This window comes from Gymnodraco acuticeps, unplaced genomic scaffold (assembly GCF_902827175.1).
Source record: "Gymnodraco acuticeps unplaced genomic scaffold, fGymAcu1.1, whole genome shotgun sequence".
Taxonomy (NCBI): Eukaryota; Metazoa; Chordata; class Actinopteri; order Perciformes; family Bathydraconidae; genus Gymnodraco; species Gymnodraco acuticeps.
In genome coordinates, this window is record NW_022989877.1 from 84,673 (window position 1) to 111,919 (window position 27,247).

General features: G+C 41.0%; 1 protein-coding gene across 1 annotated transcript; it reads right to left on the bottom strand.

The window, feature by feature from the left end:
- Positions 1-5,116: 5,116 nt before the first annotated feature.
- slc12a9 (solute carrier family 12 member 9) lies at positions 5,117-25,896 on the bottom strand. The gene is made up of 14 exons (XM_034198373.1): positions 25,631-25,896; positions 21,807-22,027; positions 21,528-21,662; positions 20,890-21,027; positions 20,495-20,797; positions 20,040-20,147; positions 19,450-19,561; positions 18,227-18,384; positions 15,965-16,047; positions 12,926-13,050; positions 11,390-11,582; positions 8,801-8,975; positions 7,574-7,720; positions 5,117-7,094 (listed from the first exon to the last, which is right to left on the bottom strand). The coding sequence occupies exons 2-14, from the start codon at positions 22,003-22,005 to the stop codon at positions 6,262-6,264; spliced, it is 2,709 nt and encodes a 902-aa protein (XP_034054264.1). The 5' UTR covers positions 22,006-22,027; positions 25,631-25,896; the 3' UTR covers positions 5,117-6,261.
- Positions 25,897-27,247: the final 1,351 nt, after the last annotated feature.

The window sequence follows — 27,247 nt, forward strand, 5'->3', positions numbered from 1 at the left end:
TAAAGGTCTATGTTCATCCCTTTGGAGTCATTTATTTTAAAAAAAAGCACATTAGCTACTTGTATCTCCAAATTTGGGACCATCTTCCCAAGATGGGCCGCCATTTCCAGTCGAGGAAACACATTTTACCACAGAATTGTAAACCATTGGATACATTTTGGTGGTTTGTTATTGAGTTACTGTATATGTTTGAGACTATGGGGAAGTCAAATGTACAATTAAGAAACTTTCTCAGAGCTTTTTGTCTCATTTTAAACACCAAAATGTAAAACATAATAATATTATTATTATTGCAAAAAACATAACGATTTTTTCAAAACTCCAACGGGAACTATAATTGAATTTCCATGTTTAAAAGACATATAATTGAAACAGTATGATCCTATATTCAAAATGCATTCTGCAAAATAACAGTAAATTGGTTAAAAGAGCGATATTTTTTCCTAATATGTCCTGGCATCAGTAGATACACAATGCTGTCTTTAAATATACTCCTGGCAACCTGCAGCTGCATATGATCGAATGAGCTATTGGCTGATTGGATCAAATTATTGATTGGCCCATTATATAAAGGAGATTTAATTGGCTGATTGGGATCAAGTGGTTTCACTGGCTGATTGGAACGAGTCATTTGATTGGCCTGTGGGTTTCCAGTCACTCAGTGGTGTTTTAAGTTGTCCTCTCTGGACTCTCTCTGTCCTCTCACATCTCGGCAGGCTCGTCAGTCCCCTCCTGCTCCCTGGCTAAATGACGCACTGCGTGCTATTATAACCATCCTCCGGGCAAGCTGAGCGGAAATGGTTGAAGTCCAAACACCCTGACAACCTCCTAACCTATCAAGCTCTCCTCTCCTCTTTCTCTTCTTCGATGCTCTCAGGCAAAAAGCACTTTCTTTCAAGATAAGATCCATTCTTCCCTATTCCAATCCCAAAAAACTATTCTCTATCTTCTCCACCCTCCTTGACCCCCGCCCAGAGGCCCCTTCCCCCCCTTCTTCCAAGCGACTTCGTTAACTACTTTGAAAAAAAGGTTGATGATATTCGCGCTTCATTTTCCAACTCACCATTACTCACTCCACTGGCTCACCAGACCCCCTTTCACCCACACACTGACCTCCTTTGCCCCTCTCTCTCCAAGTGAGGTTCTTTACCCTCATTACCTCTGACGTACCACCTGTCCTCTGGACCCTATCCCCTCAAACCTCCTTCAGACTATCGCTCCTGATATTCTATCTACCGTTTCTTCTCACCCATCTCATCAACACTTCTCTAACTTCTGGTCACTTTCCAAACAGTCTCAAGGAGGCAAGAGTAAACCCTCTCCTAAAGAAACCCACTCTCAACCCGTCTGATGTTATAAACTACAGGCCTGTCTCTCTCCTCCCGTTCCTGTCTAAACACTTGAACGCGCTGTCTTTAAACAACTCTCCTGTTATCTCCATCAGAACAACCTTCTTGATCCGCACCAGTCTGGTTTCAAGGCAGGTCACTCAACAGAAACTGCTCTCCTTGCTGTCTCTGAGGAACTGCACACGGCTAAAGCAGCCTCCCTCTCCTCTGTCATCATCCTTCTGGACCTGTCTGCTGCATTCGACACGGTGAAACCATCAGATCCTCCTTCGCACTCTCCAAAAAACCTTGGAGTTTTCAGGCTCTGCACTTTCCCTCCTCACCTCATACCTCGAAGACCCGCACCTACAGGGTAACTTGGAGAGGGTCCGAGTCCGACCCTTGTCAATTATCTACAGGGGTCCCTCAGGGGCTCTGTCCTCGGTCCTCTCCTCTTCACTCTGTACAAAAAAAACCCTAACCCTTTTTCTTCCGGGAAAAATCTTGTCCGCACTGCTTGACCTAACAATCACATCGGCCCCTCTGTTGTGTCCCCGACTCAGACTGCAAGGAATCTGGGTGGGGACCCTAGATAACAACCTGTCCTTCAACATGCAAACATCGCTGCTGCAGATACACGCTTTACAACATCAGGAGGATACGTCCCCTCCTGACCCAGAAAGCGACGCAGGTTCTGGTCCAGCTCTCGTCATCTCACGCCTAGACTACTGCAAGTCCCTCCTGGCTGGTCTACCTGCATGTGCCATCCGAGCCTCTGCAGCTCATCCAGAATGCAGCGGCTCGTCTGGTCTTCAACCTTCCAAAATGTTCCACACACCACACCGCTCCTCCGCTCCCTTCACTGCTTCCAGTGAACTGCTAGAATCCACTTCAAGACACTGGTACTTGCGTACCATGCTGTGAATGGATCTGGCCCTTCCTACATCCAGGACATGGTTAAACCGTACACCCCAGCACGTGCACTCCGCTCTGCATCAGCCAAACGGATAGCTGCACCCTCACTGCGAGGGGGACCCAAGTTCCCATCAGCAAAAACACGTCGGTTTGCTATACTGGCTCCAAAATGGTTGAATGAGCTCCCCATTGACATCAGGACAGCAGAAAGCTTACATATCTTCCGGCGCAGACTGAAAACTTATCTCTTTCGACTCCACTTCGAGCAATAAAATGAAAAACAGAAAACAAAACAAAATAAAAAGCACTTATATACTAACAAAGGACTGGCTTATCTACAGTAAAGCCAGTTGAGTAGCACTTAAAATGGTTTGGCTCTATGAAACCTGATGTACTTATATGATTCTGTTTTCTTCAAGTTTGTATCTTCTTGGTCGAATGCACTTATTGTAAGTCGCTTAGGATAAAAGCGTCAGCTAAATGAAATGTAATGTAATGTTATTTTAAATGGTGGGAAAACATTTGGACTGAAAATTCAGAACTTACCTGTTCTAGTGGTGCAGGTTGGAATCGGCCCCTTTGCTGCATCTCATCTCCTCCCTGTTGATCCTCGGCTATACTAAAGACAAAAATAATGTAAAATTATAGAATTGTAGAATAGTGATAAATACTAGCAGCAACCAAGATTTTACGATTCTGAATTACTTTCATTTCAAAATGACTGCTGCAGCAGGTGCTTTGATCCATGATATTTCTCTGTTGACATTGAGGTTTCTGCCAATATTTGCACAGTGTTTCATTGGTCGAATAATACGCAGGTTTTACAATTAACCTTTAGCTGTTCTCAAACACAACCTGTGGTTTGCAAAACTGTTGCACTTGACTTATGTCTTTGTCACTTCTCGTGGATTCATCTTCTTATTATAGACACATGCATTCCAAACATTTGGTCTACCTATGCTGTAAAATGTATTATCTCTGATTTTTCACACGGCATCTATTGCACGTCTGTCCGTCCTGGGAGAGGGATCCCTCCTCTGTTGCTCTCCCTGAGGTTTCTCCCATGTTCCTCTTTAGGCAAGGCAAGTTTATTTATATAGCACCTTTCAACACAAGGCAATTCAAAGTGCTTTACAAAAAACCAAAGACATTAAGAAAATGGCATTTAAAATCAGTCATTAAAAAGAAAAGATAATAAAATAAATATTAAAAGAAAAAATACAAGTTAAAAGTTACAGTGCAGTTTACGATGTGAATAGTTCAATTAAAAGCAGCGGCAAAAAGCAAAGTCTTCAGCCTGGATTTAAAAGTAGTCAGAGTTGCAGCGGACCTGCAGGTTTCTGGGAGTTTGTTCCAGATATTTGGAGCATAATAACTGAACGCTGCTTCTCCATGTTTAGTTCTGACTCTGGGGACAGAAAGCTGACCAGTCCCTGAAGACCTGAGAGATCTGGATGGTTCATAATTTAGCAGGAGGTCAGAAATGTATTTTGGGCCTAAACCATTCAAAGCTTTATAAACCAGCAGCAGTATTTTGAAATTTACTCTTTGAACTGTGGGTTTTCTCTGGAAGTTTTTCCTTGTACGATGTGAGGGTCTAAGGACAGAGGGTGTCGTATTGTCATACTGATATTCTGTACAAACTGTGAAGACCACTGAGACAAATGTAACATTTGTGATATTGGGCTATATAAATAAACATTGATTGATTGACTTCTCAAACAAAAAGCACTTTTAAAAAGGCCGTATTATGCTTTTTGGGGTTTTCCCTTTTATTTCTTGTAGTGTGTTATGTAGGTTTCTGTGCATGTTAATGGTCTGCAAAAGCTCCTTAAATCCCAAAGTTCCCTCCAAAGGGAGTTTCTCTCGCACACACTCTTTCCCCTGCCTGAAAAGCCTCCATTGGACTCCTTTGTTTACTTGTGAGACATAGTGACATCACTATGCGCTTCTATTGGCTAGCGCTCCAACACTTTTTATGTGATAGGCAAGGGGAGGGACATCTCTAAGCGGTTAACCAATCACAACAGAGCCGGTCAGCTAACCAATCAGAGCAGACGAGTGAAAAGAGGTGCTGCAGCACAGGCAGTATGAGAAAAATAAAGAGCTTTGTGAACATTAAAGCATGTCATCAGGTCACAGAGGCACTCATACAATAATAATAATAATACTAATGTGTATGATGTGAAGGGAAGTTTAACTTGACCAAAAACAGTCCATTATTCCGTAGTGTGTGGCTCCCTTCATGGTGTCCACCAACATGACGAACAACAGGACAGCCAACTGCTTCGTGAGGAGTTCCTCAGGGTTTGTCCGCGAGGCCCTGAACACTGTGGGTCTCTCCAGCTTCACCAGTGGCTCTCTGTCCCACGCTCTCCAGGTCAGAGGAACGAGAGGCTGTGATCACTTACCAACCGTCAGCTGCTGCGATATCTTATAACATCATGTTTTCCCCTCTTTCCCATCACCTTACAGAACATTGCTCTCACAATACTGCTGCCAGACTGGTTTCGTATGTTAACGTTCATCAGAAATCTACGAATAAAGCAGAAGCCGACAAATATTATAAAAGAGTATGCAAGGATACGCTTGTTGAAAAGGAGGATTAGTCATGTGACTGCATCTGCACTTAAGCTACATTTTTGACTGACGTTTGATAGCTACATTTAGGCTATTATGGTACTGTACATGAGGTTTACTACAAGTCTACTATTCTGTAATAATTAGCCTGAATTATACATGCACATTCTCTTTTGTGTATTTATGTATCTTCAATTATTGCATCAAGTTTTTACACATCTGTATACATTACTTCAATCTCAATTCTTAGATTAGTATTTATCTTATTAAACATGACAGACGTTAGGACACAATCAGTTTGTATTGCATTAAAGCAATCTTTTAAATACATATTTTCTGATAGGATTTTACAGTATGACAGTGACAGTGATACACAGTACATTTTGCATATATTTACCACAATGACAACCAGCAGTGTAATTTGCACATCTAATAATGACTGTTACAGTTTACATGACTCTTTATGCTTTGTCTCAACATTGAAATGGGCGGATGGCACAAAACAAAACAATAAAGGTTTAACTTTTCATTCTGTGATTTGTGAATGGGTGATAATGCATTTTGTGTGTGAAAATGTAACCCGTTGCTTTGGTTTAGATTTGGTTGGTATCATTGTTGGTCCCAAACTTAACGAGTAACACAGACTCACCATCAGTGTAATCCCTTTTTTGCATCATGAAGCACAAAATCCCAGTTTATTTTTCAAGTACGCACGCACACACAACAGCAAGAAATGCTGTTTATAATTCTGAGGTCAAATGTACAAAACAGTTCCCTTCTGACGGCTAGAGATTTCCACATAATACCATTATTAAATTAAACTAAAAACCAAAACCAAAAAAGGAATCACTTGGTCCAGCAACCAGCAGAAATGTCAGAAATGAAAAGAAAGCATAAAAAAGAAGATTTAAAAAAACAAATGACTATGCGTTAACAAAATACTTTTAAGAAACTGAACCAGGTAAATATGTCTCCCCAACTTGTAATCACAATATCATAATTTCCTCCCTGAAATGTTATATATATAAATATGAAATCCTAGACAACCCGTATTCATCAAAACAAATTGAGTTTTTTTCCAAAGAGTCAGACACATTTTTTATTTCCGCCTAAGATAATATAATGCAGACAATAGGTTATATCCACATAAATCACGCCCATAAAGTAAGTATTTCCTCCATTTCATGGCTTGATCACCAATCCATTTCAAGTATATTTAACTTTAACTATTTGAATGCAACTCCTCAAGGGGCGTAATAAAGAAATGCACTTGACTGTTGACCTTTTGTACGCTTGAGTAGCAACAGAAAAAGCTGCAGTAAGTGGACGTATAGTAACGGTTACAAACAGTGCATTATGTGTAAATAGGGCCAGAGTTTAAACGTACATAGATAAGCCTCTGCTGCACTTACAATATCAATAAACACTGAGCTCATGCTCACAGATCAGTGGATGTGACAGGGGTGACGCCGTGAATCAGAAGCGTTGGCCCCAAACTATTGGTTACTGCTTCCACCTGAGCCAGGTACTGTCGATTCTGGCTGCGCTGCGGAGAGGGTCGAGGTAAATACAGGAAGCGAACAGCGGCCTGCGAGCTGTGCTCCATCAACATACTGTTCACTGCGGACAGGAAGTCCTCGGACAGAGCTTGTTTAGCCTCCTCCTCTTCGGGTTGGAGGTGATGCTGAACCACAGAGTCCCACGGCACGATCTTTATCGACGCCCTGATCCTCAGCTTCCTCAGCAGCTCTCTAAACGTCTCTTCGTTCACCACCCAGCCCTGGTCGCTGGACTCAGTCTCCACATTCAGGAAGATCCTCATCCTCGCGTGGCGCCACTTGTTGGACATGTTGAGCACGCAGGCCATCTGCAGCAGGAAGAGGCTGCACACGTCCTCGTAGTCTCGGCTGCCCGGCTGCAGAAGGTTGAGCGGCCACACATCGATCGTCCGCTCCGACCCATCCACTTTACTGTCCTTATCCTCACCCTCCAACTGGAAGAAATAGCGCCCGACACACACATTCTTGTTCATTTTAATGGCGTCTGAAATGATCCCCACATACTCCTCTGGGGACAGCCAGCGGGGGCTCTCCACATGTCGGACCGGGGGAAAATGGGCCTGTAACGACGGCAAATCTACCCCGAAATTATATTCGCCCTCACTCCCTAGTTCCATAGAAGCGTCACAGAAAGCAGAGTCTTGGAGGAAGAAGTCTTCAGGAGTGCAGCTGTCATAGAAACCCAAAATCAGGGTGTTGGGTTTCATGCCACCTTGTAGAGGGAAAGAGAAGTACAGTTAGTGTTGTGATGTCGTTTAAAGACCTACTTGTTCTCCCGTGCTTTTGCATACCACGTATAAGACTTATCAGTCTGTGTTTTCTAAATTGGGGTTTTCTATTTTGTCGTGTTTTAAAATGTTTTTACATCGTGTATGACAGTTTTTCAGTCTGTGGCTACAAGTATGGTTTTATGGACTGAATTTGGGAACAGAGATGAACGCAATAAACCGTATTTAATTTAGTCTTAATCTACATTATTTAATTTCATATTCAGTTCTTGTACATATCATATTCTATTGATATGTATGTAGACTTTTTGCACTACTTTGAATTTTATTATATATGTTGCATCGTTGGAGGAGCTCAGGTCAGAAGAATTTCATTGCCATTTCTACAATGTAGCTTTGTGCATATGACAATAAAACCTTTGAATTTTGAATTTTTGAGATGAGGAGAGGAAGGAGAGTTTACCGAGGCCGGTGATGCGCAGCAGGTGCTGAGTCCCCTGTCTGACGGAGAGAGACAGCGTCAGATCTACGAAGGCCTTCACCCCGAGTTTATCAACCAGACGCAGCCAGAAGTTATACTGCTGCTGCACCGGGTCTGAAGGCAAGGAGTCTGTAACGCAGGAAAGAAATCAGATGCAATACTACTTCAAATTCAGTTTTTTTCCACCAGAATTGTAAAGAAAAGGTTATTTATACTTTAGGAAAAACATTAAAATAATCAATTCAAAGTAAAAATCCTGCATATAATCTAATTTAAGATCATAAATCATAATTATATCATTAATATATATATAATATTCATCACAAGACTAATTGTTAATAGAGATGCAAGTAGGATCTTACTGTTGTAGATGGTTGAGGTAGATTTGATCAGTTTAGTCTAGTTGAACTAATTTAACATTTCAAAAAGGTAATTTAATTAGTTATTTTGAAACACCATTCAAATAAAAAATATATATTACAAACTATTGTGAGCACTTAAAGAGTTTAGCCCATTTAAAACTAATGCACCAATAATTACAATGGTTCAAATATGGTTTATTGCACTTGTGGTAAGACTCTCTGGATAAAAGTGTCAGCTAAATTAAATGCAATGTCATTAATTGATTTACATATTTGATAATGCAACCAGTCCCAAGCCAAAAAGGTCCGGTTCGAGTAGCAAAAATTAACTAAATGTTTTTTTTGTATTGTTCATAGACTTTGCAATGTACCCTAGTGTACACCAGGGGGCAGAAAAACAGGTAAACTGTGAGTTAATGCATGAATAAAATAATACATCAGCTCTGCTCTCTAAAATATGTTGGTTCTGTTACACATTATATCGTTTTTTACAGTTGGAGTGTGCCATTTAGCAAATATAAGCAAGTAGCTGGACATGTGGCTGCTTTAAACTCTGATGTAACATTGATACGGAGGATACTTGTTTATTAATAATGCACGAGGAGTAGCAGATGGAAAGTGAAAGGCTCCATGATGGACTTCAATCTTTAATATCTCCTGCTCATCATGTGCTCTCAGGCTCAGTGATACAAATAATCAGATGAAGTTGATTGGATGTATCAGCAAAAGGCTTCCAGACTCATAAAAAAGGCCAAACGGTGAGTTCCAGTCGGCTGCTAAACGTCCACAGATAAGAATAATGTAATAGTTGGCTGCAGATGGCCAGACCGTCCACAGAGAGAATTACCCAGATCTCCCAGCTGCACGTGGCCCAGAACATACAGGCCACCCTTCTTCAGCTGGTTGATGAAGAGGATGAGCTGGCAGGAGGAGCGAGGGTTGGCCACCATCAGCAATATCTGCGGCCGCCAGAACTTCACGTGGTCCTTCCTCACATCGAGCATCAGCAGGTACTTACGCACCTAAAGCAAGAGGAGGAGAGCGTTGTTGACTCTGTGTGGCACGTCTGTTTATTAGTGTGTGGGTGTTTCTCAATGTCGAGGAAGGCTGCTCCAGAGCCACTATTTCAAGGATGCTACGTCATCGACTGCCACCGAAGGACTGTTCCAATGTCCAGGATGCTTGGAATTCTACCAAGGCCGGCGTCCTTCGTTGCGGGAAATTGCGAGGCTGCACATGTGTATCCTCCGGTCTTAACATCCCCACAATGCTTTGCGCACGGACCAATTTCCAAAATCTTTGGTGGAAATCACACTCCATTTAAGGCGGGGCCTCTGAAATGACGCACACCTGCACACCTGTTGGCCTGTTCCACCATTCTACGATTTCCGGCAAAGATTTGGAAATTGGTCCGTGCACAAAGCATTGTGGGGATTTTAAGACCGCGGAGGATACACATGTGCAGCCTCGAAATGTCCCGCAACGAAGGACGCCGGGCTCGGTAGAATTCCAAGGAGCCTGGACATTGGAACAGTCCTTCGGCGGGACTCGATGACCTAGTATCCTTGAAATAGTGGCTCTGGAGCATCCTTCCTTGACATTGAGAAACACCCTGTGTGTGTGTGGATCCAGATCAGGGTTAATATAGAAAACTAAAACTGATACTAAAGACTTAAGGTTTTCTAACCCCCACTCACTCAATAAAAAAACAATTATACACACAAAATAATATTGTTTTTTTAACAATAATTAAAAGAAGACAGCATGAATGTTGTCAACCCTCTTCACATTGAACCACTTAAATTAAATGCCATTTAAAAGTTAAACCAAATCTATTTATTTACAGTAGTATGTGATACTTCTGAGACATTGTAACCTGGCCCTAATAAAAAGAAATAAAACATTTGAATTGATATATTAATGATTTTGATCTGTTTTTGTTTTGCACTTTTATTATCATTACACTACAGGTACTATGTAACAAAATGGTTTCTCTGCATTTGACCCATCCTAGTGTTAGGAGCAGTGGGCTGCCATTATGAACGGCGCCCGGGGAGCAGTGTAGGGAACGGTGCCTTGCTCAGGGACACCTCGGTAGCACTTGGTCTTGCCAGGACTTGAACTGGTGACCTTTCAGTTGCCAAGCCAAGTCCCTATGGACTTCGCCAGCACCATTAGCTGTTAGCTCAAATCTGGCGTATTTTCTCCTACCGAGATTAACGTTGTTTGTGCATTGTTTAATAAAGACACAAAGTCAAAACTGAAACTAAAATAAAACTAGCGTTAAACGCATTAACTAAACGTAAATACATTTAAATCAAAACAAATGTTATAGTTCCAAACATATATCCTTGTTTTGTAAATATTAATTGTTGTGTTTTTATTGCACATTTAAAAATGTGTCTTTGATTGACTATATATATATATATATATATATATATATATATATATATATATATATGTATATTAGGGCTGTCAGTCGATTAAAATAGTTAATCGCGATTAATCGCAAATGAATCGCACATTTTTGATCTGTTCTAAATGTACCTTAGAGGAATATTTTTCAAGTACTCTTATCAACATATGAGTGGACAAATATGCTTTATGCTAATGTTTATTATCATTTCAACAATGACAAATATTCTCATGAATATTAAACACAACAACCTCTGAACATTACAAATATTCGCCTCAATTCAACCTGGAACCTCTCTCATTCAATAATACAATACAAATGGTGTGTGTGTGTGCGCGTGCATGTGTGTGTGTGTGTGTGTGTGTGTGTGTGTGTGCGTGTGTGTGTGTGTGTGCGTTGGAGCTATGTGCAACTCAAGGCTCGAACGGGAGCTGCCTGGACGCTGCAATCATGTTGCGCGCACTATCCGTGCTGAGTGTGCTGACTTTTCGTACAATGTCCCACTGTCTGGCTTCCTGCATAAAGTCAAGTGCTCGGCGCAGTTGTGGCGAAATGTCGCTCCTCTGTTTTCATTTAAACATCTCCTTATATCCGTTAGCACAGCTAGCTAGCACCAGATGCTAACAACAATGCACTTAAGGTCTCTCTCTCGCTCGCTCGGGCCACACATACACACACCCTCCCGGTCCTCCCAATAGCCAGTCGGTGCCTGCCGGTGAGCTTGGAAGTGTGGTCTGCCACAAGCGGGCGGCAGGAGCGGGGCTGTCAGCATCAGCTTGTAGATGGTATTTTAAACTCGATGCGCTCTGAAACTATGGGGCGGCCGAGGAAAAAAAATACACATGCGTTAAATCGCGTTAAAATAATTAGTGGCGTTAATTTTTAACGCGTTATTAACGCGTTAACTTGACAGCCCTAATGTATATACATATTTGTTTTTATATTCGGGATAGTGGGAAACGGTATTTCGATCTCTCTGTCTGTACATAATAAAGTTGACTTTGACTTTGTTGGAGATACCTGATGGAAGATGAGCGCCTGGCTGATGTAGCCCCAGCTGCTGGTGGGCGATTTGTAGTGGAGGAAGAGCAGCAGCAGCAGCAGGAGCACGATGCTGCCTGACGAGTACATGGGGTTAATGACGAACATCATCACCAAGCAGCTCACGATGCCCAGTAGGCAGGTGTGCCACGAGAACAGCTGGAAGGTGGGTCTGTTGAACACAGAGGCAAAACACTGAGGTCGCCAGACACATCGAAAACAGAAGCAGAGAGAGACGATAAACATGACTTTACTGTACAATAATATATATCAGGGATGGGCAACTTTGAGGATAGGGAGGGCCACAAACAAATGTTCCTCGCTACCAGAGGGCCACTTAATATATAACGGTTATAAATCCATGTGAGAATGATTGGGTTGTTAAAGGGGACCTATTATGCCCATTATCAGGTTCATTGTGTGCCCCTCTACTGTATCATGTAACCCTTTGTGGATCATTAACATGCACAAAGACCTACTGTATACAGTATATTTGGTACATAGAAAATCCCCAAAAGCACAATATGGCCCCTTTAAGAACCACATCTGTCTTTAAATTGTGGTTTTTTTAATCTTTAAAAAGATGAACACTTATGCTACTACCATTTATTTTTCTTAAAGGGGACCTATCATGCAAAATGCACTTTGTGATGTCTTTTATACATAAATATGTGTCCCTGGTGTGTCAGGGAACTCATGCAGTGTCAGAAAATAAAACCCTCTCTTTTTTCCTCCGTACCCAAATCTCTAAAAACGGGGATACAACGGAGCTGATCCAGATTTGCGTCCGATATGACGTAATATCGGAAATGTAGGCTGGCTTTACACCCACGGCCCTATCAGAAACGTTGCTATCAGAAACAATGCCCGACTGTTTTGGACGTAATATAGTCGGTGCATGTTCACATTAGCATCGCTAACACTCAGAGCTAACCTGTACTGGACTGCATGTGTGTGAAGAAGCAGGAAATAAAAAGGAACTCACCTTGTGGTATAACCGGCAAGAGAGAAAGCCTTCGAGCTCCATACTGTTTCAGAAATAATCCTTGATAATCCATGATACGGCGTTTCATCACAGCAGTATTTAGTTTAGACAGTAGTTGCCGGGTCACGCATGAGCTCATTTTTTTTTTTTTAAAGCTTTATACCCAAAATCTGCACTTTTGAAACAGGAAGTGAAATGGAGGGATATGAGGCATGGCTAGAATGGGTGATCTGTTTGGTATTTTGAGCAAAACCCTTCAGACATGTTTTTTATATTTTTTTATATATCTGAGACCTATGCTATTGTCTAAAAATAGCATGATAGGTGACCTTTAAGTGTCCCTATGGTGCTATGAATATGTAACATTTTCTGAACTAATATCCTAAAATATATTCTTATTTTAGCATTAAATGTGAATATATTACTTCCTCACCACCTGAAAAGGTAACTACACCACTAGATTCAATAACAGGATGTTGAGATATAAAATCGCATTTACTTTCTTCTAATAGTGATTGATCTTTAATTACCTGAAATTCGGTGCAGATGCCCACTCAAGAGCCAGGCAGGCCAGGTCAACGGCAGCGTAGGCAAGCAGATAGAAAACAGTCACCAGGCTCGCTACAGCATTGAGCTGACCTGCAAACACTACACACTGAAACACAAACACACACAAACACAGATTAGGACACCAGTGGTAACTCTGAAAAACAACTACACAGCACACTGGAAAGCACCCACAATCTCAACATTTAACGAATGGAAGGCTCTGATGAGTGAAACAGCATCATGTGAGGTTATGTTGGTAAGAATGAGGGGTAGAGGTGGATCTAGGAAATAGGGATTACTTTGTGGAATACCTGACTCTAACTAGTAGCCTGACTGTACTCTCACAAAAGGGCCTTTGTACAATTATTCTAATCAAGCATCATTTGTTGTTATTATTTTATGATCGCTGTAGCGTCTGAATGATCTTACACCTTTGTATTGTTCTGTTTTCTTTTAACCAGGAACACTTAACCTGTTAGGCCCCAAGCCTGTTTTTCAGGTTTCAGGCTCAAAAATGACATTCCCAGAACAAATGATCTTCCCTTCTAAAAGGGTTAAATTAATAATCTTTTTTCTCAAAGTAATGATAAACCTGTGAGTTGGATGTAGAAAAGTCAGAATCAATATAGATGTTTTTTATTTTAAAGAAAATTCAGATTGCACATGGTAAAAAACTGTAAATTATAGTGTCCGTCCAAAAAGTATTTTGTACTTATAGTGAAAACCAGGGGCGTCGCCTGGACCTGAAAACATTCGGGGCTTAGCCCACAGTGGCGGCGGCCGCGGCGCTACAGTGGAATTTTCTACTGCAACACTCCCCACACGCACACACAGTACACCCGCGACTGTTACAATGAAGGCTCGATAATCAGCTCATGGTATATAGGCAGGGGTAAAGTGCTATTTTTTACGAGTGGGGGGCGAACCTCACCTCCTCTAGGGGGGTCCGGGGGGTCTGGTGCGCACCAGAGAAGCGGACTATTAGGTGTGAATGCAAGACTAAAGTGAACTATCTAAACACTCAGAGAGTCCTTTAGCTCACCTGAGTCTCTCAGTCTGAGAGGAGAGGACTCTCCTCCAGCTTGTTGTGGAACAAACAGCTCCTTATGTCCGTTAGTGCAGTTAGCTAACCAGATGCTAACAACACGGTCCCTGCTGGCACCGGTCCCTCTCTCTCCCTCTCTCTCGATCACACTAAATGCGCTATTGCCACACATACACAGAGCCGAGCTTGAATGACACAAGCACACGTTTATTTCCATGCAACTCTCTGATTGGTCTGGTGTCATGCCTCTGTTGCATTCATTGAACACGGGAAATTACAGTCCTACCGTCCTCTCTTGTGTCATGATGAAGTTCACGTAAAGCACGGTCAATGTATTATATTATTGAGGGAGAATTGTCCGGGGCTACAGAAAAAACATTCGGGGCTAAAACCCCGAATGCCCAGGCGACGCCACTGGTGAAAACTAACCTTGGATGATGGTAAGGTAGACTAAAAGCTTTAGGAATCCAAAGTACAACATATAATAAGTACCATGTATCAATATTGATGCAAAACAAGTGATATTTGACCTTTTTAGACAGATTTAGCAAAAAAAACCTCTTCTGGGGCCATTTGGGTGGATTTTCCATATCTCTGGCCCCCCTTGCTCGATTTTGACATGTGACATCTCTTCCTGACCGTTAGAGCCAATAGAATCCAAGGGAAGTCGTCCCGCACACACTCATGTTAAAAAAAAAAGGTTGCGTCTTTGCGCATGCAAGCTTGCAGTAGAGGGGAGAAATATCCCTGCTCTGATATCAAGCAATGGAAAAGCTGTTTTATTGCTTATGGATTATCAGAACATTTCAAAGGGGATACAGTCACATTGGATATTAACCTATGGATTAACTACAGCATCGTTTTTATCGTTTTAATGCCATTGAAGACCAGTTTTGACCAGACAAAGACGAAGGTAAGCCATGTTAGCGTTTTGGGCTACCTAGCGCCACATGTTTTGATGTACGTTTTTGTTGATAACGAGTTTGTATGTTGTGTTGAGGTGGGCACCGTTAGATTCTGTGTCTCCTTGCGATCATAAACGATGTGTTGGATGTGCACCTAGGATAAGTAATAAGGGAGCTAGGAGTGATTTTCGGTGCAGTAATAGGTCAGCATTTTTCGCTCTGGGCTAATTCAGAGGGTCAATGTTAACATTGTGTGTTTTTTTTTTTTTAAGAAAATGAAAAAGATCAGTTAAATTAGTTTTTTTCCGTTATATGGATATAAAATATTCATAGTTTATTAAATATTAAGGTTCCTTAGACGTTGTTTCCTGCAAATGACGTGATTTCGGCACCGGAACCGGGTCCGTGGGGCTTAACCAGGGGCGCAGGTGAGATTTTTAAAATGGGGGGGACGCAACTGAGAGAAATTATTTTCACGATATTTACTTACTATTTGTTTTACTATGTGTTTTACAATCACAAGTAACATTAACCGTAAGCTCAAATATGAACTGTTTCAAGATCAAATATAATACAATGTAAGTAGCCTATGTATTTTTTTTAATATATTAAAAAAAAAAATGTTGGGGCCCCAATGGCATTGACCAGTTCACGCAGTCTTCAAAGTAACCAAGCAACCTAAATTAATTTGTAATTTGTCTGTCCAATGACCTTGCTCCCTTTCATGTCATATGATACCTTGCGTGACGAGCGAACCGTTTAATCAACCTGTACTGTACTGTAGCTAGCAGCAGCAAGTTCGGCAGCATTATAAAAAATATAATAGCTTGCATTTATAATGTACAGCAAACCAAAGCACAAGAGCGGCGCTCAAAAGAGAAAGGACAAGAGAGAGTGTATTTCCGTGTGTGTGCGCTTATGTTTGGGGCGATGGGGGGAACAAAACAATATTTGCACCGGAGCCAATCACAACCTTGTTACGCCACTGGAGCTATGTAGTATGTATTTTCATAAATAAAAACTTTAACTTTTTTTAACTTTAAAAACTACACAGCAGGTCACAAACTCACCTGTGCGAGTCCCCAGGTGTACAACACGGCCACCCAGGGATTCCCCGAGCTCGATGTGATGGTAGCTGGAGCTAAAGGCAGACCTGAGAGGGAAACAATCAGCTGTTAGACGACTGGAGAAGATGGATATTGTGACGGCCCTCTAGGCCTCAGACCCAATTCCCTGGTTAGCCACTCCCGCAATCAGGAGAGATTGCTGACACCTGATTTTGGTTGACTGCATAGTATGGGTGCCTGAGCAGTCAGTCTCTGGGTCCTTCTCAGGTCGATTAAATGGAATCCTTGCGTCCCTCACTTACGTCGTTTCCCTGCGTTTAGTCCCTCACACCAGGGAAGCATGGAGAGACGCAAGGAAACCACGAGAAGCAGGGAAATTAGTTTTAAGAGCAATGGGACGTCCTTTCTTCCGGAGAGCCACGTGAAGTGACGTCCGTTTGTGATGACGCCGCACAGCTGTTCGTCTGACAGCAGCTCTGTCCCCGTTATTTTCACAAACACCCCGCCTCTGTTAGTACACATTTACTGACACAAGCATTTGTATCATCTGTTGTAGACCCGAATACATTAAATAAAATAAGAACTCATTCTCAAAAAAGATAAACGCCATTCTTAAAATGTATAAACGAAAAAAGCGATCATGAAAATGTTTCCAATAAATTAATACAAATTTTTTTTACCACTTTGTTGTTCAGATATATCACATATTTGTAACTAAATGATACATGAATTGAAACAAAACAGTATAGACTGAGGAGTGACTCCCGTGAGGTTCATGTATTTTCTTCACTCCGCTGGGAAACTGCATCATGTCAAGAAGCATCAGATCAGTGCATGCCCTGCATCGTCCAATCAGTGAGCGATACACAGTAAGGGGGCGGGGCGAGTGTCTGTGGATTTCATCGGAGGATGGTCTGGTGCTTCCTCGATTATCGCTCCTCCATTATCGCTCCTCGCTCCTCCGGCAGAAATAAGCGCCATGGGACAGTACTCAAGATGGCGCAGACAAATCAACTTCCAGTGATACCGAGGACCGAGGAGCGAGGAAATGAAAATAATCGACCTGAGAAGGACCCTCTCTCTCCTCTTGGGTTGCTTGGCTCTACTGGATCTTGGTTTGTTTGTCTTTGCTTTATATACTGATGCAGCGTGTAGTACACACCCACACACTTCACACATTACTGATTAACTGACTTCATAGTTAACTTAGTTTCTTTAAATGAATGTACTTTAATTGGATATGAATCATGTGTGGTCTCCTTCTTTTGTCCGTCCTTGAGCCAGGGCGTGACAAAATAAGTTTAGGAAAATATGGATATATTTCCCAATCGTTCCTGATTAAACTTTTGCATTTTGGAGGGGTCTCAACACTGGACGGGTTGTCGCGGGGAGGAGGTGCTGCCGTACTGACATTTATTGTTTATTATTGACATTTTTGTTTTAGCTGATTTATTTCTTTATTTTTTTGTTTGTCTTTTTGTCTGTTTGTCTTCTGTCTGTGTGGGATTTTGTTTGCCCTGGTGTTAAGCAGTATTTACATTGTTACTCTACCTATTTTTCTATAAAGTGAAGATGTGTTTACCTACTTTTGATACATGCTCTGATAGAACAACTGTATGCTGTTGAAAAAACCCAATAAACAAAGTAAAAAAAACGGATATATAGAACTCCCTTCCCAGTAAAATCTGAAAGGCCAACCCTCTTGAATCCTTAAAAAATAAATCTCTCAAAACTCACTTATTCACCCTAGCTGATCAACAACCCACTTTACTCGCACTTGGATTTGGACTACTGTTTGTTTGTACTGTTTCTGATTTTATGTAAGGTGTCTTTGAGCACCAGGAAAAGCGCTTTAAAAATCAAATGTATTATTATTATAATATATATATATATAGAGTACCACCTCTGCACAATACAACTGATGGTCTCAAACACATTAAGAAGGAAAGTAATTCCACAAATGGACTCTTGACAAGGCACACGTGTTCATTGAAAACCATTCCAGGTGACGACCTCATGAGGCTGACAGAGAAGCCAAGAGTGTGCAAAGCTGTCATCAAGGCAAAGGGGACAACTTTGAAGAATCTAAAATAAAAATCATATTCTGGATTTTTTTAACACTTTTTTGTTTACTAGATAATTCCATATGTGTTCTTTTATAGTTTTGATGTGTTCAGTATTAATCTACAATATAGAAACAAATTAAATAAATAGAGATGTGAAGGTGTGTCCAAACTGGAAGTGTATATGGTGAGAAACACCTACCAAAGAGCTGATCCAGAGCGAGAGCGTGGAGGATGCGGGACGCCCCGATCATGGAGCACATCGCCGCTGAAAGAGAGGCGCAGTATATCCCAACGGTGACTAACGGAGACCAGATGCTAATCCTCTGGAGGAACCCATAATCCTGGATCAGCAGGGTCCTAAAGAGGAAACGAACGTCTGCTTATTTGATTGTTGACCTCTTTTTAATGCATCTGATTTAGGAGTAACGGATTATATGCAACGGTATTAAGGATACAGAAAAAAAGTTATATTAGAAAATACATAATCAGATAACTGTTATATTTCAAAGAAATTGGGGATTACTATTCGTACTACAAACTAAATAGAGCATGTAGTGTTGTAAAAGGAGCACATTGTATTTCTCCTTTGTTAGCTGTAATGTTCTGTAGGGTAATATTTTAAGTGTGAATTGATACGCCTACTGCCTGAATCTGCTATATGTTTTTTTCTTTGGTTCATTTGTTCTGTTTTTTATTCAGTAGGTGAACCTACTTAATTAAATAGTGTGTGTGAGCTTAACTGTGTGTATTAAACCAAAACGTAGAATTTTCTGTCAGCTCAGATTTTATTTCTGCTTTTTTAAACTGTAGAATGTGCTCATGTGTTTCATTGTTGGTGTATAGGCTACTGCCTGAATATGCTGAATTAAAGGCAGGTTTTCCTATAAATACAATTATTTTTGATTATTGGTTTCTTCTTTACTAAGGTCACATTGCTCTGTTGTCTTACATGGGTGGGGTAGGTAATTTTGGAGAAACCAGCTCGAGTGCGCTAGAATTTGAAAATACACAGCCGGAAAAAATCTGCCACTTCCTTCCAGAGCCCCTCCTCCAACACACACGAATGCGCACATGACCAATGAGGGCACGAGATAAGTTTGTGCACAGATGGAAGGCTGACAGGCAGGTAGGCCATCCAGTTATTTTAGCCGAGCCGGCTCAGATGATTGGTCGTGCTTTTTACAGCGCCACGGCTTCCACAGATGACATTTTTTAATGGATTTTTTGTCAAAGCACTTCAGATATTCATTGCTATCGGGATGTTAAGAGCATTCCATGGAATATAACAAGTGTATCTCGAGCCGGTTTCTCAAACTTACCTACCCCACCTTTAAGTACAAAATCACAAGTAATTGTAATGGAGTATATTTAAAAATGTACCCTCCCAACCCAGTTCAGACATTATTATAAAGCACTTCAGACCTGTCACAGGTGGCGCCCACCAGAAGGAAGAGGAGGACGTAGACTGCAAAGGTGTAGAAGACGGCCACGATGGTGCCTTTAGGGATGGAGATACTCGGAGTCTTCAGGTCTCCTACAGAAAAACATGCAGAGTGAGAACAAACATCAGGGTTTGCACGATAGTGTGTGCAATGCATGGTTACTGAGTTGTGGTAGACATATTGATTTTTAATGGTCTTGGCTCTCATTTATCAGATATGTTTTTAACATTTGAACCCTCTAGCACCCCCAGGTCTTTATGTACTGGCCTTTGAATTATATTTTGAAACAACAGAGGGAGGTTAGTTGTTGTTTATTAATAGTTTATGTGTCTGGTTTGTGAAGCACTTTGTTTGAGCTTTTGTGAATAAAAAGTGCGACTTTTCTGCATGAAAAATAACTCCATTGTTTGTCAATTGACAAGTCAAATTATTGCAGCTCTACATATAATCCTAAAAGGTAAAAGAAGCGTTTTGATAATGGAAAATAACTCCAGCTAAATTCCACCTGGGGCAATTGCAGCGTTCATTCTCCAATGTGATTCAACTTCGAAGATAACACCAAGCTTATACCTGACATGTTGGCTCCGGCCATAATCCCGGTGCAGCAGGTGAACATGACGGCAAACACGGTGGAAAAGGACATGACAGAGTTGGTGCTGTAGTCCAAAGAGTAACCAGCTGCAGTCGGAAACAAAAAGAGGAACAACAGTGAAACCTTTAACCTGTGCTTCTAAATGTAGCTTCAGTTGTGTTCGTAGTTTCACATCCTCATATGTATGTAGTGTTGTTTGCATTTGATTGTTCTCTTTTATCCTTTCGCCTGTATCTACTTGTCTTTCATCCTTTCTTTATAACTAATGCTGTTGATGTATTGTGATTTTAAAAAGGTGTCTATTATCATCTGGCCGGGGACAACAGCTGGAAATTAGCAATGCTGGCTAAAGCTGCCTTTGTGACAGTTGATCAATGGGGACTGTCCACGACACTATAAACAAATAAACTAAACTTCACGGCCCAACACTCACAGCCCAGGTTGTTCCTCAGAGTCGTGACGCTGAAGCCTGTGTAGCTGGCGTTGTATCGGAGGGTCTCGTTGCCAGATCTCTTGTGAGTGATGACGAAATCACGAGGTTTGACCGCCACAGAACTGATGAAAATGGACAGCAAGGACACAGTGACCAAGATCAGGATGACGAAGGAGGTGCGGGAGTAGATTTTGGCGCCAACCAGACACACGAGCAGACACAGCAGAAGAACCACTGAGGAGTACAGCACCCCATACCAGTAACCCTGAGGAAGCACCCGCACCCCCTGAGACACCGACGAGTCTATAACACAGGGAGAAGACAAACTGAGAATACTCACATTAAAAACTCAAGTCCTAAATTAAAAAGGTGGAGGAACAGAACCAAAAACATACCAGGATCAGAGCCGAATATGTCAAGTATCGCCTCCACAAGACCAAGAACGTATTCTCCACACGCACACACTTTGGCCAAGAAGAACATCAATCCGATGCTTCCTCCAAACTCCGGGCCCAGAGAGCGACTTATCATATCTGAGCATATTTAGTTAAGGTTGATGTTTCTACTCAATTTAAAAGGACATGTTATGCTAATTTCCAGGTTCATATTGTAGTGCAGCACCTCTTTTCACCCTCTGTCTGAAACCAGAGCCCAGTCTGCTCTGATTGGTTAGCTGGCCGGCTCTGTTGGGATTGGTCCACCTTTTAGTAATGTCCTGCCCTTTAGCCTATCACGTACAATGTGTTTAAGCGGTTGCCAATAGAAGCACGTTACTATGCGAGGTCACTATGTTATGGAAGTAAACAAAGGAGCCCAATCGAGTCGTTTCAGGCAGCTATGGAACTTTGGGATTTCAGCCTTTGCAGACCATTTACATCCACACAAAACTATATAACACACTACAGGAAAGGGAAAAGCCCAAAATGCATAATAAGGCCCTTTTAAGATTGATGTTTCATCTGAAATAAGTGAATCTGTTGGAAAAACATAACTAACACTCATGAAAAAACAACCGTTGGGTCTCTAAGGATACAGTAGGCGCCACCACCTTGTATAGCGCCGTTGGTGGAAATGGCACAGATGGACAGTATTGTGAGAGATATGATCGTGTACGCCACAATCACCATTAATAGACCCTGCAACAGCCCCGCGTGACCGACCACGAACCCTGCAGGAGAGATCACATCAGCGTTAGTCACCACTGTACAGCACAATGACTCAGTTATATTGTGAGGCACTCAAACAAACACCCACTGTCTACCACCCAAAACTGCTTTTTCAGATCTCTGCACACGCACGCATGATCGCTCACCGGTTCTCAGGAACAGCACGATACTGAACATGGAGAGGATGGTCGGCACCATCACCCCGAAAAATGTGTTCAGTTTCCGCGGGTCTACTGTTGGCGTGCCAGAGCCGGATTCAGGGGTCACGTCCGACTTCCCGCCACATGCGGTCACCGCCAGACCGCAGACCCCCGAGGTCATCAGGGGGGTGCGTTCGTTTGACATGGTTGAGATGAGACTGCTTACCCTGTTACAAATAAATGAATGAGGACCGGTTTTAAACAGATGTGACTCAACTCCTCAAAGGCAAAGAATCTAACATGCTTGTTTTTCACATCACTGGATGGAAGAATTATCCTAAAACAGACACCCAGACAATTTTCTTATTATTAGACATATTTATGTTATTTCAGTAGACCCCTTATCTTTTGTTTATGAGAGAATATATTACGTTTTTTGTAAGATGTGTATCTTATTTCATATCTATACTGTATTAGCACCAATTGAAGTTATTGCCTGTAACATTTTGCCTTGAAAGTTTAAAAAAAAGAAAAGACGTTTATCATCACAAGGCCCCAGAAGAAAATGTATTACATAATGAATCTCCCATGATCAGGTCTCCTTTTCCCCTTATGGACAAAGTGAGACCATTTATTAGTCTCACAGAAAAGTATGTAAGTGTTACAAATAATCCTCAATGTATTTGTTTCTGTTTCAATTCAAATGTAGCAACAAGCCACAAAGAGACCCGTTTGCTTTCTCACACAAAGTTATGTTTTTAACCTTTACAGCACGTGAAAGCTTCCACCTTCATGTAAAACAAAGTGCTTATTTTTAAAGAAGACATGTTATGCTAATTTCCAGGTTCATATTAGTATGTAATGTAGTGTCTCTCCTGTGACATGTCTCCATGCTTTAATGTTCAAAAAGCTCTTTATTTTTCCTCATACTGCCTGTGCTGCAGCACCTCTTTTCAACCTCTGTCTGAAACCAGAGCCAAGTCTGCTCTGATTGGTTAGCTGGTTAGCTTGGTTTCTCTGTTGTGATTGGTCAACCGTTTAGAGATGTCAGGTACATTGTACCTTTTCAGACCATTTACATGCAGAAAAACCTATAACACAATACAGGACTAAACTTCAGATTCACCCGTCTAAAAGCATGCTATTGAAATTAAACCAGTTTTGTAGCATTCAGGTGCCTACCAGTACCCTCAAACTAGCTTTGGGTCATTCCAGAATTGGAGGACAATTTAGACGCCAACATTTTAGAAAAATGAACCTTTTATTTTATTATTTGTTGTCATGTATTTAGGAGAAACAGATAATAAACCATCAAAGTGATTTGCCCAGCTAAGGCATCAAATGTACACTTTTTATTAGATGTTTTATTTGTTGTGTGCCATGCTTTGTGCAACCCTGTTACAAATACTCATTAAGCAGAAAAAAGTATTTTCTAAAGATATTCTTCAATAAATTCTATTACTATTAAGTAAAGAAAGTCACATTTAAATTAAATACTCATGTCGTTTTTGGATAAAACTGGTTTAATTGTATTATTTTATAACAGAAAAGAACAGGGTTGAAATTAGAGCAACAGGGTTGCATAAGGTAACAGTGTTACATGGCTACATTACTTTTGATTGTAGATAATGACATCAATGTGACAAATAAATACTCAGGACAACAGAAATGTTGTTTGATAATATTTTATATATATTTTCCAATGAAGAATTAACCCTGTTACTCTAATTATAGTAACAGGGTTGCAAATCAATGCTAATTTGAGCTTTTACCTCAGGAATTAATGCTAGCTGCACAATGTAATGCTATTGTCAAGGAATGGACACACTTAGATATTTAACTAAAGAAAGATACATTTGAAATACATTTGTTTTAGTCTCATAATGTGAGTAACAGGGTTGCGTTTGTATGAGTGCCACACTCCTTCAAGAGTGACAAGATTGGAAATATATAAAAAATAAAAGAGAGGACTTAGTTTTGGTCTACCCATGGCACTAGCACATGGCTTGCTGATGTCCTTTCCACTGTGTCATGTGAAAAAAACTGTTTTTTCACTCTCTCTGCCAAGCTAAAAAGGTTTGGGTAACAGGGTTGCGTGCATGTTGAGGGACACACCTTCAGTGTAAAATTACTGTTATTTAAAATGTGTTTGTGATTTAACAAATTGATTTTACCATTACAAGGTTACCCTTACATATAGAATAATACCAAGAAAAGTAAATAAAAACCCTATTTTAAATGTTATATTTGACATGCAAGTTGGTCACCAAGAAGCTGGGACAAGAGAAAAGTCAATTTTAGGGGATGTTCGAGAGCTATTTGATATTTTAAATAATATTTTGAAACCACTTTTTCTACAACTTTATATGCATCTTGTCTCAAGACAAGTATGTTTAACACAACAAGTGCATGTTTTAGCTTTTTGGGCATGGATTATTTGATTTTGTATATGTGGGACATGAAATGTCCTCCAATTCTGGAATGATCCCTTTATTGTAACCTATTCAGTTAGGAACTTCCCTTTTCCGCACCACCTTACTGCGAAAAATACAAAAAAGAAACCAGAAAAAGCGTGTGAGTGATGTTTGCGAGTCGCTCTTCTTAATGAAAGCTGCACCTCACACCACAGGCTGGTATTTGCAGTCACCTGATTCACAGCTGCTTGTCTCTTTTTACATGCACACATCCCAGCTGAGCAGCCTGAGCATGCCCTGCTGTGCCCAGGTGACCTGGGCTGTTTTCTCTTTAAGATGTGACTTTGTCATTCTTTTCTCAAGGAGACAGATTTCATCACTGAAGCTGTTGCCAAAGTCAACTGTGTAATTAGCTGCATGAATCACATGATGGGGATACCTGAACTCCGACAAAGGTTTTAAAACATGATTTGTCATGAAGGAGCATAACATCATAATTATCACATGGATCACACACTTATTTAATGAAACAATTTTCACATCATTTGGAGCAAATATCTGTAAATATAAGTCCTTTAGTGCAAAAATGCCAAAAACTTAAGATGCTCAGAAGTGTCAATGTTTTGCTTTTAAATGACATTGAGCTAGACGTTTGGTTGGATAAGGAATTGGAGGGGCATGTCATTGACTATAATAAATAATGTTCCAGATGTATGAACATATCCATAAAATACTGTAGAAATATGCATTTCTATCCACCACTGGGTCACCAAAAGTATACCTAGAATCTTTCAATGGATTGGCTGTTTTGTATGTTTTCCCTAGTTGCACATTAACACGTCTTGAGTCAAATTCAAGTGCATTTTCAGCGTTTTAAAGGGGGAAGTTGTATAGTAAATGACAACTGTGTACATACATTGATCTACATCCACGATAGTGTTGTTAGTTCCTTTTATTGACAGTGATGCTTTAAGTTGCACATGCTATTCATGCTGCACTGAGCTGATTTCTCTTATGTTAATTCAGACCTCCTAAATCTAAATAATAAGGCCCTTTCAGGGTCCAACGCCACCCCCACTTTTGAAACAAGTCTGTTACCAAAATAAATCACCGATTCCGTCACTTTTACGTAGCATCAGGGTGGAGCAACTGCGGCATTACAACTTTACATCTTTAACGAGACAGAAGTGGTACAAATGTGAATTAATAATACGCCACAACAGTCGCGGTTGCATCTTGGGTAAATGTTTGTTTACGTTTTTAGGCTCTCGGTCAGGAAGGGGTGCCGGACAGTCATAAAACTACACAGCCGATGTGAAGTGCTCGTGCAGGGTGTCATTCATACAGCAACATCCAGGACATTTAGCACCAGACGCACCCTGTATCCGCTGAAACACCGAGGACAGTGAAACTTACCTCCCCTCACAGTTTCACACACTTCCTGCTTCTTGTTGGGGCTCCCTCCCTCTGGTTCTCCTCCCTATGTCTCTGGTAATCTCTGTCCCGGGTCAGATGCGCAGTGGACGGTCAGATGTGACCAGAGCAGGCCGGTGGACATGACAGGACTGAGCTGTCCGGGAGTTAGATACTGGGAAAGATGTGCTGCCCAATAACAACACAGGAGACATGGCACGCCTCGTCCCCCTATTATTTGTTCAAAAGTGTCACGGGAGAGCAGAAGCTGAACCATGTGACTGCCAAAAGGGGAGGGCAAAAACATCCACAAAAATTAGCAAAGCTACTGCTTGTCTGAAATAACCACACCCATTATGTTTAAATAAACCGTTACATCACAAATAATGTATTGATGACTTCCAATAAGTGCTCATGAAGTGGTTTTACCAGTTGTTGAGTCTGATGTACGCACTTAGAAAAAACAAACAAACTGTATGTGAGCATCAGGCGTAGAAATACTGTGGGCTGACTGTAATGGCTCGTCTTCACAGCAGGGGGCACTACTGACGAGAGATGACGTCCATAGGAAGAGGATCACCATATAACAGGACATGAGATGACAAGTAAGGGTTACATCCATAAGAAATGTTACATGGAACAAGTACCTCTGTAGTTTTGATAGTACCATGGTACACATCATGGTATGAACTATGGTAAATTACTTGCCTGTTGCTGTGGTTCTGTCTGATGCTCACCTTACTACTTCTTTGTTGACATCCAACTGGATTCATCTTCTTCTTATTTAAAGACACTTGCATTTTCAAGCATTTGGACTACCTATGTTGTAAAGTGTTATCTTTTTAATGTACACACAACATCCATTGCACGTCTGTCCGTCCTGGGAGAGGGATCATCCTCTGTTGCTCACTCCAAGGTTTCTTCAATTTCCCCCCATTAACTGTGATCTTTCTTTGGGAGGGTTTCCTTGTACGGTGTGACATGTTGGCTATATAAATAGACTTTGATTGATCTATTGATGATCCACCACATCAGGAAACAGTATGTGCTATGGAACAGGACCTATCAAATATACTGTGGATGCACCATGGTACTACTAAAATGTTTTACAAATACCATAGCATTGTCAAAAATACCATGGTACTTGTACGTGTAACAGTAGATACTGTAGAATGCAATGGTACATCAAATAAAATACTGGACTGAGGCAAATGAAGAATACTAACTTGATTTATTTGTATTATTTAACATGTTGAATTGAAACATAATATAACATACAATGGTAATACGATCTGATTTACTGCAGTATTTACCCATTTCTGAGTTACCGGTACTACTATGGTATACAATGGTACGCATGATAGTGTACAATGGTAAAATGTGGGAAATGTTGTGTTATGTGCAAACAATTTGAAGTCTGTGTAAGCCTGCATCCATTCTCTTCCAGGAAAACACACAGAACTAAATCAAACAAGGGCATGATAGGGATTGTATGATATTAATGTGTGAGGTTAAGGAGGGCAGGGTCTATTTACAGTTTACCAATTGTTAGTTAGCATCTCCACAATTTTACTTTGCAAGCTCTGCGACAAATGGTTTCCATTACTCTGTAACGCTATA

Excerpts from the sequence above, each read along its gene's own strand:
- slc12a9 (XM_034198373.1), bottom strand. The coding sequence starts at position 22,005 with ATGTCAAACGAACGCACCCCCCTGATGACCTCGGGGGTCTGCGGTCTG. Across the intron at positions 7,721-8,800 it reads CGTGCAGCTGGGAGATCTGG|ACTCCTTGCCTTCAGACCCG; the intron begins GTAATTCTCTCT and ends CCTGCGTTACAG. Across the intron at positions 7,095-7,573 it reads GCTGCGCATCACCGGCCTCG|GTGGCATGAAACCCAACACC; the intron begins GTAAACTCTCCT and ends TCCCTCTACAAG.